This window comes from Scophthalmus maximus, chromosome 2, assembly GCF_022379125.1.
Source record: "Scophthalmus maximus strain ysfricsl-2021 chromosome 2, ASM2237912v1, whole genome shotgun sequence".
Classification (NCBI taxonomy): Eukaryota; Metazoa; Chordata; class Actinopteri; order Pleuronectiformes; family Scophthalmidae; genus Scophthalmus; species Scophthalmus maximus.
In genome coordinates, this window is record NC_061516.1 from 19,151,245 (window position 1) to 19,164,269 (window position 13,025).

The following is a 13,025-nucleotide window of genomic DNA, read 5'->3' on the forward strand; positions in this document are numbered from 1 at the left end:
CCACACCACAGAGATAGATTAAGACCAAAGTGCCTGTTGCTTAAGCAGTTTCAAGCCCATGGATATTAAATGATTAGAGGCATCTGACGGTTTAGGTGTGATCTTAGGGGAAGTTTGGATTCCTTGTGTTATACTACATTGGCAAAACTTCCATTCAGTGCTTGGTGCAGATTTTTTGCTTTGCTTTTTTACTTTGACAATTGGCCAATTGGAACTGAAATGGTGACGTAAATTAAAAAGAAGCATACTAATGCAAATTATAGATTGCTTCAATGTGCCGTATACTATGATAATATTCTGCAATGAAATTGGTCAGTATGCATCATTCATGATCGAGTCTTGAAAATACAGTGTTTTTTGTTGGTTTTATTTAATAACTTTGTGACTCAATTCTTATGTAATATTCCAGTTACTTGAGCCACGACCAGATTACAGATTTGGAGATGCTCAGTCGTTGGTTATGCGGTTCTTGTTCCATTTGAGTCACATGTACATGAAGCCATCTGTGCTGAAGTTAAATGGCTTTGCGTTCATGGGGTTTAATAATCTTTATTGTATAGTATATATCAAAAGATCTTGCCAGCAAAAATATAATCATGTCTTCTTGAAATTACATATACCACTATTTTGTTCAACCAAATATGTTTTTGGTCAACATAATTCCTTCCTGGATTATGTTCTGTGAAAACTGAACATAAGTCTAGTTGGACTAGGTGGTGAATGACATGTTGCTGGTCCTGATATAGGAAAATTTGGTCCCAATATTTATTTTGGAAAAGAAAACAGAAATATGAATCCTCTCATTTTTGCCTATTGTTTATCAACAGAACGGATTAGTTGTATTTCAGCTAAATTAAAATGAAATTGCAATTTTACAGTGGATACAACTTTTTCTCCTTCTAAATTGGATGATATTGATTGGGAACGCTGTAGCAGGCTGTCCATTTCTTCTTTCGGTCATGAAATGTAATTGCAGTGAATGAGTCAGATTTGGGAAACCACCAGACAATCGACCGTCAATTATTTCTCATCTTGAAGACCTCAGTACGGTCGGACGAAAGGCGCCAGGCAGCAGCGAGGCCTCCGTCTCTGTTCCCTCTCCTGGCAGACTCTCCGGACGATCCGGCACGATCGCCCAAATTTTGGTGTCTGAGGAGTCAAAAGTGGGTCACGGTGCCAGTGTGATTCATGCTGTAGTATTTAATGCACACAAGAAGCCACACCAACACTGTGATCCATGCACACACTCACTCACACGGTCACAGTCAGGGCACAGGGAGAAAATGGGCCGTTCAGCTCGTCGGGAGTGTCTGTCTGTTTTTATCTCTTCCCTCACTGAATCTGCTCAGTCTGCAGAGACTATCAGACTGTGTACGTTCCCAGCAGACATGTCCATCGAGCGCCAAAATGCTTGCTTACCGAGCTACACCAAGCGATGAAGACACTGTGTTGTACATTATAGAAAAACTCTGCTTGCAGGTGATGATTATGATTATGTTTCCATTTGCCGTCCGTCTGTCCGTCCGTCTGTTTGTCCGTCCGTCTGTCCGTCCGTCCGTCTGTCTTTCTGTCCGTCCGTCTGTCTGTCTGTCTGTCTGTCTGTCCGTCCGTCTGTTTGTCCGTCCGTCTGTCCGTCCGTCCGTCTGTCTTTCTGTCCGTCCGTACGTCCGTCTGTCTGTCTTTCTTTCCACTGAACCGATTCACAAGAAAGTTTGCAGAGGGTTGGGGCTTGAGCGTAGGAAGAACTCATTCAATTTTGGAGCTGATTTCCGAGTATGGGTGGATCCAGGATTTCATAGCGCCCCTCTCTCCAGATCTGCATGACATGCTCACTTGTTTTTAGAGGAATACCACAAACACATGTGCAAGATCCAGCTCTTTAAACCCTTTTCTGGCACGGACGAGCACTTTCATTGACTCGTGTCCGTCTTCTTGACATTTCCCCGGAGTCCGTATAAAATGTTCCACAGTTTGCTCAGTCAGTGTCTTTTCGGAGAGACTGGTGCTGCACTGCAGTTTTGGGTGTCGTACAGTTGGTTTTGACAGCTACATGGAGTGTCAATAAGGTATTGGTTACAAAATTGTTCTTACTTTTCTACTATGGTTCCTTATTTCTCAGTTTTCCACTATTATTTCCTAAGTCCTCCACTGATTGACTTGACTGAAGGGAGAGACGCTCGATGGTGGTTGTTGTTGTTGTTTTAAGTGACTCTATTATGCCAGTCTGTCTTCATACTCATACACGTTTTTCTGAAACAAATTTGCTTTGCAATCATTCGTCCTAATTCACACTGTCTTAATATCTTTTGGCCCAGAGTTTCTTACGTTTGCTGTAAAGGAATTGAAATCAGTCTCCAAGGTTGACAAAGAGTTCTTACCTCAGCCTCTCCTTTTTGTCAGGCTTTGATTTCTAAATGGTTTTGTGTATATCATTCGAGAGTTTCTCACTTTTATCTATAGCGGTGCGACCTCCACTGCCTGTCATCTGAGAAGAGTTGTGTGTTGACTGAAAACGCGTCTCAAGAGTAAACCGAAACCACAGAAGACCGAAAGGTCCATCAGAAGTGGGATTCGTCCTGGTCGTTAATCTCATCAACGAGGTGACGACACAGTGAAAAATTCTATCTCAATCCTAGAATCAGCATTCAAAAAGAGAGGAGGAGTGATAAACACATGTAAAAATAGAAACAGATCTGAGAACAGGTTAGGCAGCCAGTGCATGGCCCGGTGTCGCCCAGGATACCACTGTGTGGGCGTGTTACGAGCAGACAGAGGATTATTTCCCTGTGCGGTATGAAAATTGATGATGACAGTAATCAGATTGGCTTCGGCTCACAACGAATTCATATCTACTCTCTTCCTGCTGAACGGTATCTGGCTGCTGTGATTGGTTTGTGGGTTAATACTGTATTAATAGTCATGGCTCATGGTTAGTTGGTGGCTCTGCATGTTGGTGTATTCAGTTAGACCAAGATTAATATAGATGATCATCATGATCATATCTCTTAGACTCCAAAAAAAAAGAAACTTGCGTAATATATGAGATCCTCTACTGTTACACATTTTCAAATAATCTGTACCTCATTTGAGTTATCCCATATTGTCTGCGTTGCTATTACGAACATATCAATATGGTTCATAAATTTAACAGACAAACATGCATTACTGTTAAAATTGTGAGACAAAATATTCAGATGGAATGTCATTATGAGAATTTACAGCATTGACATTTGCTATTCAGCAAATGGGTTCTTGTGAGGCAGACTTGTGTTGTGAGAGTTCCTGACCATATTAGTTATTCATATCCTACTGCAGTGTTAGTAGAAGAATCAAGGCTCAGATGGTTTAATATGGACAAATTGCGTCACTGGTGATTTTTACAAGGGTGAGTCCAATTAATTTATAAATTGAGCCTAATCCTGTCTAATCAAATCCTTCTGTTGCACCAAAAAAATTATTTTCCAGTGAGTAAGATCATGAGTTTGACTTGAGTGTTACTGTAAGTTCAGAGTAAGGACTCAGCCTCAGGGCAGTATGCAGTATCACTTCACAGCAAACACACATACATTTAATATCAAAGCACAATTCAAAATCTGTCTCAAAACTTGAGAGAAATCAAAATCTGACATTTATGGAGAATTATTGATATTGAATGACATGAACATTTTTTATCTTGATGACATTTTTGGCCATAAGCCTCAGCCCCAAGTGATAGTTCGTAAAAGAGCAGCAGCAGCACTTGTGACACTGCAGAGTTCAAAGCCCTTGTGGACTCAACGTGATGATGACGGCGGCCTCATCGCTGATCTGCGTGTCAAAATCTTTTAAGCGACGTTATGTCATTCCTCTTCAGATTACCACGGACACTATCCAACTCCTCCTGAGTAATGGTGATGGTGATGCACGTTTATATGCACATGCACTCTTCTGGACATTTGATGAGTAGTACAGTAAGGAAACAGACTAATATACTTGAGAATCTGATAAAAGATCTCCCTAAAATTAACAGAACTTTCTCAGTCACTCTGGGAAACTCTGCGTCCTCATCAGCTCAGCTCAGATGTGGTGGCCCTCAAGGATCTTTCCTTGGCCCCCTTCTGTTTTTCCATATACATGCTGCCTCTTGGCCAGGCCATTTAAAGTCATGATGTATTTAACAATTCTCATGCAGTTAACACGCAGTTATATTTGCCATTAACACCCACAGATCTAACAAATCTCAAAACCCGCCTCTATGACATTAAATGGTGGATGCCCCCCAATTTCCTTAAATGTCATGATGACTAGTGTGAGGTCATCGTGAGTGTATTATCTTTTTAGTTGTTTTCGAAAATATATAAATATATATAGGTTTGATGTATTTTACAAGGTTTTGTATTGACTTCATTTTTTTGGTACCATGGAATAACCCAGCATTCTTGGGTTAACTCGAAAATCATGATACGTGTTGTAAGTTGTTGTTATTTTAATATATATAGAGAGAGATATATAGATACATACATACATACATACATACATTACATAAGTCAGAAATTCTTGGAAGCTGTTTCATCACATGCATCTGTGATGAGCATGTGATGTATTTTGAGCTCAGAGAACCTGAGACTGCTATAGCAAGACCAACGTTAATCTGGAATATAAAGTAATGCATTGTTTGCCGACACCGTTTCCTGTAATGGCTTTTCCATCCATCAATCTGTTCATTCATACATTTAGCTTAAAGCATTGTACATCCTATGAGTAACCTGAGGCTGCAACCTGAGAACTAAAACCAGCATTGATTGTGTCATAGGACTGCACCTGTAATGCACCTGTAATGCCATATTTCAACACATCCTGTTCACACAAAACACACAAAAGAGGTACAGTCTGCTCACGCACAAAGTCTCTCTTTGTCCCTCCTTGTCCCTATTCCACCCCAAGCCCTCTTGTCTGATAGGAGAATGAAGAAGAGGAGGACCTGGAAACCATAGGAGCACCGTGGAAAGTTACTGTGAAGTCTCGATGAAAGCATTAGAGGAGACTGTCTAGTATTTGACTCAATGGCCAAGAAGGGGCGTGCGAAGGGCGAGAAGCCCGAGGCGCTCATCTCTGCCCTGCAGGCAGCCAATGAAGATCTCAGGTCCAAGCTGACTGACATTCAAATAGAGCTACACCAAGAAAAATGCAAGGTAATGTCACTGTCGGTGCAAACTTGATCTATTTGAATGCAAATGTTTGCACAAAGTCTGAATTCACCTTAGCTTTTTTTTTTTTAAAGCAAGTAAATGTTTAACGACTTAATAAATAGTCCATAAGGCAACCAGTTTAAACCCCAAAAGGTCTTGTGACATTATTATATACTCTTAGTGCAAATGCTTATGTTGTATGTTTCGATGTCCTGCATGTATGTTTTTTAGTTATGACAAAGTACTGTATTAGCTGCATGTGCCTTCATACGGTAAACTTTAAAATGCTGCCAAAGGAGTTAATGTACAACCACATTATATAAATATTCCTCTTATGTGACAACAATATACATCTTTATGCCCCTTTAGGAGTGTTGATCACATGAAATACTGACGTTGCACGTATACTGTAGCACATGTTTTACATCATTCCCTTTGCGTTCCATGTACCAAACTGTCCGTGAGAACAAATGTCACTCTTTACGTTTAAGAATCAGGAGTTTGTTCTACAACTGGGCATGATGGGGGCATCCACCCAATCCCAGGGGGAAATGTTGCCCCTGAGATTCTGCCCTCTCAGGTTGCGTGCATGCTGTTCCACCCTAGGCTGAATCCAAATGTTCAGACTTCACTGAATTTGCCGACTAATGGGATCATCTGTTTTTTGTTCTTCCCCCCATGTGAGTGCAGCGGGCTGTCAAAGTCCACAAGGGGCCTGAGTCCTCTCACAATGTAGCATATTTATTTTTGAGAATATTTTCTCTTTTTTTCTTATTTGATGTGTAAGTCTATTGATGTCAAGCGCAAATTATGCGCAGCCTGAATAGTTTGGATTTCAAATGGGTTACTAGGTTTCAAATTTATGCACATATTCATGGGAGCATCTGAATACTGGTGCTGTTTCAGCACATTCCGTCCCTTCGTGGCCCAGTTCTCTCGCAAACTTGAAGGTGGACAAGGGTGAACTTCATCATGGAACGTGTCACGTGTCAGGGTTCATTCTACAGGATGGACACATCCTGAGAGAAAAACGGCAGACACTACTCAGGGCTGAAAACAGCATGAGTTGGGATTAAAACGAATCCTTTAATCTGTGTTTTATTTGTAGTTTCTCTGTAAAAAGATATTAGAATTCAACCTTGACTAAAAAAAAGGCTGAGCTCATTTTAGTAAAGATACAAATATATAAATTATTATAAATAGTATGATTCAAGAAAACTAAGCATGATTATAGACTAAATTGGTTATAATCAAGCAATTTACACAGCATTCCATTAGTTGTACAACTATTATGGAGAGAGCATTTCATCTAAATATAACAATAATTATTTATTTGCTAGATCGACAAAAATGTATCCTCTGACTTCATTCTTTATCTCAGCTGAGATGTGGTGTCCCTCAAGGCTTTGTTCTTGGCCCCCTTCTGTTTTTTTCCATATACATTTCCATTTCCAGGCTGTCAGGTCATTTTAAGTCATGATTCATTTGACTGTTTTTATTCAGTTGACACTCAGTTGTACAGTATATACCATTAAAAGCCACGGATCCTAGCAGTCTCACAACCTGACACTACATCTCAAACCAAACCTACACAATTAAACTAATGTTAAAGTTTGACTAAATAATTCACAGTAAAATGTAAGAAGATCAAAAATAAGTTCAACCAAGGAATTAAATGTGCAAAAGCAAGTGTGCTGCACTTGGAGCAGTAGAAGTGCGTAACGCAGCCTTATTTCCCCTCCAACTCTTCCCCTCAAAGGTGAGCAAGCTGGAGCGCGACAAGGTGCAGGAGGTGAAGCGGGTGAGAGAGCAGGAGCAGCACCGACACACTGCCATGTTAACAGAGCAGAGGGCCAAGTGGCACGAGGAGAAGCAGAAGGAGCTCCAGTCTCTGAGGGAAAACCTGACTCGGCAGCACGAGCAGGAGCTGGCCCGCCACGCCAAAATCAAAGAACAGGAGAACCAGAGGCTGAAAGCTGCGCTGAGCGCAATCCGCGATGGCAGCGGTGAGAAGGTGAGGATCAGATATGGGAGGACGTTTGTGTTTGGTAAGAGAAAATTGAAGGGCTTCGCAGTTGGGAAATTTGCGTCCTCTTTTTTCAGGTGCGCACAGCACTGACCCTGGAAGCCAAGGAGGATGCGCGGCGCTTCTTTGACCAGGAGAGAGTGAAGCTTCTGCAGGAGATAGCGGAGCTGAAGTCTACTAAGAAGCAGACCGACGAGGCTCTCAGCAACATGATCCAGTCCGACAAGATGAAGGCCGGGGACCTGCGGGTGGAGCACCAGCAGCACCAGGAGGAGATCTCCAAGATCAAGTGGGACTGTGAGAAGGACATCCGCAGACTGGTACTATATTACTGAATGCTTACAGACTGACCAAATACATATTGTTCAAAATATTAGTAAGAACTCGTGGGATCTCGCACAAATGGGGCAAAATGTTTATTATTTGTTGCATCATCATACAACATCATATCTCTGTTGTATGTGAACTATGTGAATGACTGTTGTAGAGCTAAAGGGAAACTATTATGGTTTCAAAAGTTTTTTCCAGTGCTATTGAATACAAAATTAAAGATCTGCATAGACGCAAACCCTGTATGTGTTATCCCAAAGGATAAGTGGTATAGCTAATGAGTTAATCTTTTAGTCCATAAAATATGTTAATATTTTTAAAAACGGTTGTCATTTACAATAATTATCATGTGAGAAAATAAGCAAATAGTCATATTGAGTAGCAGGACCCTGAGAATATTGAGAATATTTGTTATTTTTCCTAAGTAAATGGCTTAAAAAGTCAAAAAATAACTGTCCTTGTCCTTGCTGTCTTTGTGTAAAGCGATTGGTTAATAAGCGGCGGTACAGTAGAAGGATTATTGGAAATGAAAACCCCAAACCTTTAAAACAAAAGCCAGAGAAAGCAATTTCCTCACTACACCACTGTTTCCTTCTCCCTCACTACAGGTGGATGAAATCAAATCTAAAGACCGCACCATCTTCGCTCTGGAGAGGGAACTGGAGTCAACGGCGGGGTTCCTACAGAAGCTGCAGCTTCAGAAGGACGCGCTGGACGAACAGCTGTTCCTTGTCAAGGAGGCCGAGTGCGGCCTGGGAAGCCCCAAAAGAGAGATCCCAGGCAGAGCTGGAGATGGAGCCGAGCACTGTGGCAGCCCGGTAAGGACAGAGGAAGCTTTTTTAAAATCTTTTCCTACATCTTGCTACAACATCCTTGTGGCTGTGCCAATATTCCATCACTGGTTTCGAACAAGAGGACACTTTTTGCATAGAAATTGATTCCACACCATCTTTCCCGCTGCAAAAATCGCAAAGAGCATGAGAGATGTGATGCATCACATGAGTTTAATCAGATTACAAGCGACAACCACTTTGTGAGCGTGACCTGTCTTCTCAAGAATCGCCTAATACTAGATTGTGACTTACGTAACTGGTAAAACAGAAGGAAATTTTTTTTGTCATTGATCGCCACAATAAATTGTGTCAACTCATGAACTGACTCTCTATGTGACAACTTCTTGTTGAATTAGATTTGATATTCTGGAGATGCTTTAAACTGAAAGGTGACTGTGACAGATATTGTAAATTAATTGCCATTTGATTTAATTTGATTTATTATTGACATCAGTTTCCTATAGCATTCTAGTCCCTAAGTCCTAGTAATACTGAACTCAGAAATACATTTATGTGGTAGTGCTTCATATGAAGTTTGAGGGGTTTTTCTCTCTCTTCACTTGGTGAAATGAAGGAATTGTTTTCTTGTTTTTTTGTTTATTTCAGGACCTGCGGAGAAACCAGAGGCGCCTCGCCGATCTCAACTCAACCATACGCAAATTGGAGGACCGCAACTCTCTGCTGGTCGACGAGAGGAACGAACTAGTACGATCAAATTCATTTGATCTCCCACCCTTTCGTCCTTCCGTCACCTAACCTTTGTCTTTCTGTCATCGCCTCAAATCTCCCAGCTTCAGTTTCCAGCTCTTTCATTTGCTTCTCACCTTCCTTGTGTCAGCAAACGACCTTATATGTCCTTGTGTCCACCAGCTGAAGCGGGTTCGAGAGACGGAGAAGCAGTGTAAGCCCCTGCTGGATAAGAACAAGCTGCTGAATAAGAGGAACGACGATTTGACCCAGACAATCCAAAAGCTGGAGGAGAAGCTCAAGAGCCTGGCCAAGGAGAACCACGAGATGGTCGGCACTCAGTCACGTTAGCGGCATATATTCATTTCATGAGAGGGAAAGGTGATTGACACACGGCTGTCTCTTGTTTGTCTGCAGAAGGAGAAGATCAGCTCCCATCCTCCGCTGAAGAAGCTCAAGTCTCTCAATGACCTTGACCAAGCGCATGATGACCAGGAAATAGCCTTTCTCAAACTTCAGGTCCTGGAGCAACAGAACATGATCGACGAACTGACGAGGGTACTCTCCCTTTTTTTGGAGAGGGGGGGGGGGGGGGGGGGGGGGGGGGGTGCTGAGGATGCACATTAGCATTTTTGTTTTATTGTTATAGTAACAAGAACAAACAAGAAAACCCGCCTCCACTTCCTCGTTACTTGTTACGTGTTTGAGAGCTCAAGATGTTTGGATCATTAATCATCTTGAAATTCATATCATTAATTATTTTGGCGTTATTAAAAACAATGCCGGTGTTGTTGTCCTCTATGGACAATTGGGGATGACCACTGCTGTTGCTGCTTCAATTGCACACACTTGTAACCGGTCACTGATAAAGTAATGACATAGAGATCTCCGGCTTAACAACATGTGACAACCCCAAGACTAATGAAGTCTGAAATGGGAGTTAGGGACGCTCACAGTGCCGCTCGATCAAACTTCTTTTTTCCTGCAAAGAAATGACCATGATAAATGGTGCGAGGATGGTGGATAAAGATGGAATAAAGCATCACACTGTTTGTCCACATAAATAAAAAAAATATAAAGAATACGATGAATTGGCGAACATGAATTAGTCTAGATTATGATTAAAAAGCAGACACTGTGCATAATGTGTTCGATCATATGATGCATCGAAATTATAGATGAACTCTATCAGCATCTAGTCATCAGTGAACTGTTTGTTTAAGTGACGTGTTGCCTGTACTTGGTAAAGAGAAGAAAGTGGTGTGTCATCATTTTTTCTTTCCATATGTCTGTTTTCTTTCCAGGACCGTGAAAAACTACTAAGGAAGAAAAGGCATAAAAGAAGTTCAAGGCCAATAAAGGTAGAAACTGTTGAATTTGTTGGTTTCTATGTATCCGTTGACTGATTTCAGTTGGCTTCGAATCATGAAGATAGTGAGACAATATGCGACCACTCGCAAAAAACATTATGGCAGCAATCTGCAGAGGTGCAACCGCACCTAGCTTTAGGGGGAATGGGAGATGGAAATCCAAAATGCACCCATGATTAAAAAAAAGACTAAGGCGACCCTTTTGAACCATGCACCTGGCGCCGCCATCTTTTTCTGCCATTAAATGCACTTGGATTGTTAATTTTAGTGAAGTCATTGATACATAGTTTTTGAAAAAAGAAATCTTGCCATCAACAGTTTCAAAAACGCTTACCATGTTAACACATCTCTTTACAAAGCTTTGTCCATCGCTGATATCAATTTTTTGGGCAAAAGGCCATGCGTGTAGTTAAGTGAGTCAGTGAGAAGAAGCAAGTAACTCTTTAATCTTCATTCACATCTGCAGCCAGAGGTAATAATCCCGCCACAGAGGAGTAGATAATTACCCCGTAAACTGAACATATTGACTGTTGGGCCTTCATCAGATTACTTGATCTGGAAATCATTCGACTTCCTTCTCTGCAGAGGCACATCGTAGTGGACACCTTCTTCGGGTACGATGAGGAGTCTATGGATTCAGAGACATCCTCGGTGGCTTCGTTCCGGATGGACAGAACCCCTGCCACTCCCGATGAAGACCAGGACGAGGTGAGAGCGCGCCGTGTGTGTTTTTCTTGACGTCGCCGAGAAAAAGTGTGAGTTTGTCTTTGCATCTTTTCGAGTGTTGTAGCGGGGAAAAAACACTTACATTGTCATCATCATCCTCATCCCAGGGTCTCGCGAATGAGGAGTCAGAGCTGCGTTTCCGCCAGCTGACCAGGGAGTACCAGGCCCTGCAGCGAGCCTATGCCCTGCTGCAGGAACAGAAGGGAGGCATACTGGATGCCGAGATGGAAGCCAAGGTACAGACACGGCACGGCGAGAAGATCGTTTGGATTTTCTTCGTTTCGACCAATACTTCAGTTTTGATTTGAAAAAAAAAAAGATGGCTACACCCAAGATCTATATTTATTGCAACACTGCAAGTGTCAGTTTAATACCAGATCATAAAGCAGCAGCAACAACAACAACAACAAGGTGAAATAAAACTATGCAAGGTGAAGATACAGTGGTGAGCTTGCGCTGAAGGCTTTGAAACTGTTAAAGTTGGTTTGATCACCACAGCTGAGGTTAGCAATGGACAGTAATGCATGTAGGCTTTTGAAGCAATCTACATGTGTTTAACTATTGCCAACGTGAGAAAAGATAATGATTAACCTTCATAACTCTTGTTAAAGGTTCGTCTTAGTACAGATTTTGTACGGTCGTGTCATACGTCTGCCTTAAGGTTGAGCGAATTGAATTTGAGCACATAATTTGATCATCTCTGAACTGAAACCTTTTTCCACACACATGACTTTTTAATTCCCTTTGTCATTTATCCTCTGATGAGAGAGTTATAAGTTAAGTCTTAGCGTGTAGTGTGTTCTAGCAGGTGATGTTCACCGCTCACACTGAGAATTACAGAGGATTATTACGTACAAAGCACAAGATACGGCAGCTTCAACCACGAGCAGGTTGTTTCTCAGCAATTTTTAAAGTTCCTGTTAACTTCACTCATCTACACAGCGGGTTTTTTCGTCTACCTTTTTTCCTTGGTCTCACAAAATCAAGTATGAAAGCATCGGAAGTTATTCTAGGTTTTCCACAGACCCCCTTGCCAATGCCAGCATGGACAGAAACCGTGCTCAAGTAGCTACTGAGGGTCCGTTTATTGCTCATGTTTCAGGCTCAGGAGCAGATCCAAGCAGACGTTCTCAGGTATAAAGCCAAAATCGAGGACTTGGAGAAGGAACTGACCCTGAAGGGACAGGTACGACACACAAGGCACTTACATGTACGCATGGTGGAGGCCAACATTTGAAATATGTCGTATTTAATTTCCAGCTTTGTTATTATAAAATCAATATATTGAAAGATGTACCAATGATTTTACTCCGTCCACATCTGCAATTCTGCAAAGCTCCCTTTCAGTAACTGTTTTTGATCACGCGTCACTGTCTGTGTCCTCTACCAGGACTCCAAATGGGTCGAGGAGAAGCAGCTCTTCTTACGAAGGAATCAGGAGATATTAGACAAGGTTGGACTCCTCTTAGAGATTGTTTTCCAATAAATTCCAATAATCAATAATCAGGTATTTTCTTCTTTGCACATGATGCTACTTTTGAATTATAACTCCTTCCATTCTTTTTTTCATCTAATCACCTTGGAATGTATCAGTTTGATGACACCTGTCATAGATGGCACATTTGATCATTTGCCGATATTTACTTCCAGCTCCTGCGGCAGTTACTGTGTAAATTCATTGACAACTTCCTCAACTGATTCTTCTGCTGTGTGTTCCTGTAGATGGACAAGTCGGAGTCAGAGAGCAGCCGGCTGCAGCAGGAGCTGCAAGACTCCAGGGACCAGAATGAGCTGTTAGAGTTCAGGATACTGGAGCTGGAGGTGAGTCACAAAGAGCTTCCTGCCAAGACTTTGCTATCGGAGAAAAATAGAAGTTCATGTGAGG

General features: G+C 41.7%; 1 protein-coding gene across 10 annotated transcripts in view; it reads left to right on the plus strand.

Annotated features, from left to right (window-relative positions):
- jakmip2 (janus kinase and microtubule interacting protein 2) overlaps positions 1-13,025 on the plus strand; it is a 29,958-nt gene that overhangs the window by 10,488 nt on the left and 6,445 nt on the right. For 9 of the 10 annotated variants that reach the window (XM_035626670.2, XM_035626672.2, XM_035626669.2 and 6 more), the window contains 13 exons: positions 4,924-5,171; positions 6,928-7,182; positions 7,272-7,514; positions 8,133-8,342; positions 8,964-9,062; positions 9,228-9,374; positions 9,462-9,602; positions 10,349-10,405; positions 11,000-11,122; positions 11,248-11,376; positions 12,243-12,326; positions 12,531-12,593; positions 12,863-12,961. In XM_035626670.2, the coding sequence (XP_035482563.1) occupies positions 5,043-5,171; positions 6,928-7,182; positions 7,272-7,514; positions 8,133-8,342; positions 8,964-9,062; positions 9,228-9,374; positions 9,462-9,602; positions 10,349-10,405; positions 11,000-11,122; positions 11,248-11,376; positions 12,243-12,326; positions 12,531-12,593; positions 12,863-12,961 (1,779 nt within the window). In that variant the 5' untranslated portion in view covers positions 4,924-5,042. Of the gene's footprint in view, positions 1-1,242; positions 5,172-6,927; positions 7,183-7,271; positions 7,515-8,132; positions 8,343-8,963; positions 9,063-9,227; positions 9,375-9,461; positions 9,603-10,348; positions 10,406-10,999; positions 11,123-11,247; positions 11,377-12,242; positions 12,327-12,530; positions 12,594-12,862; positions 12,962-13,025 lie in introns of those variants that run through there. The other variant, XM_047330591.1, reaches the window with a different exon arrangement.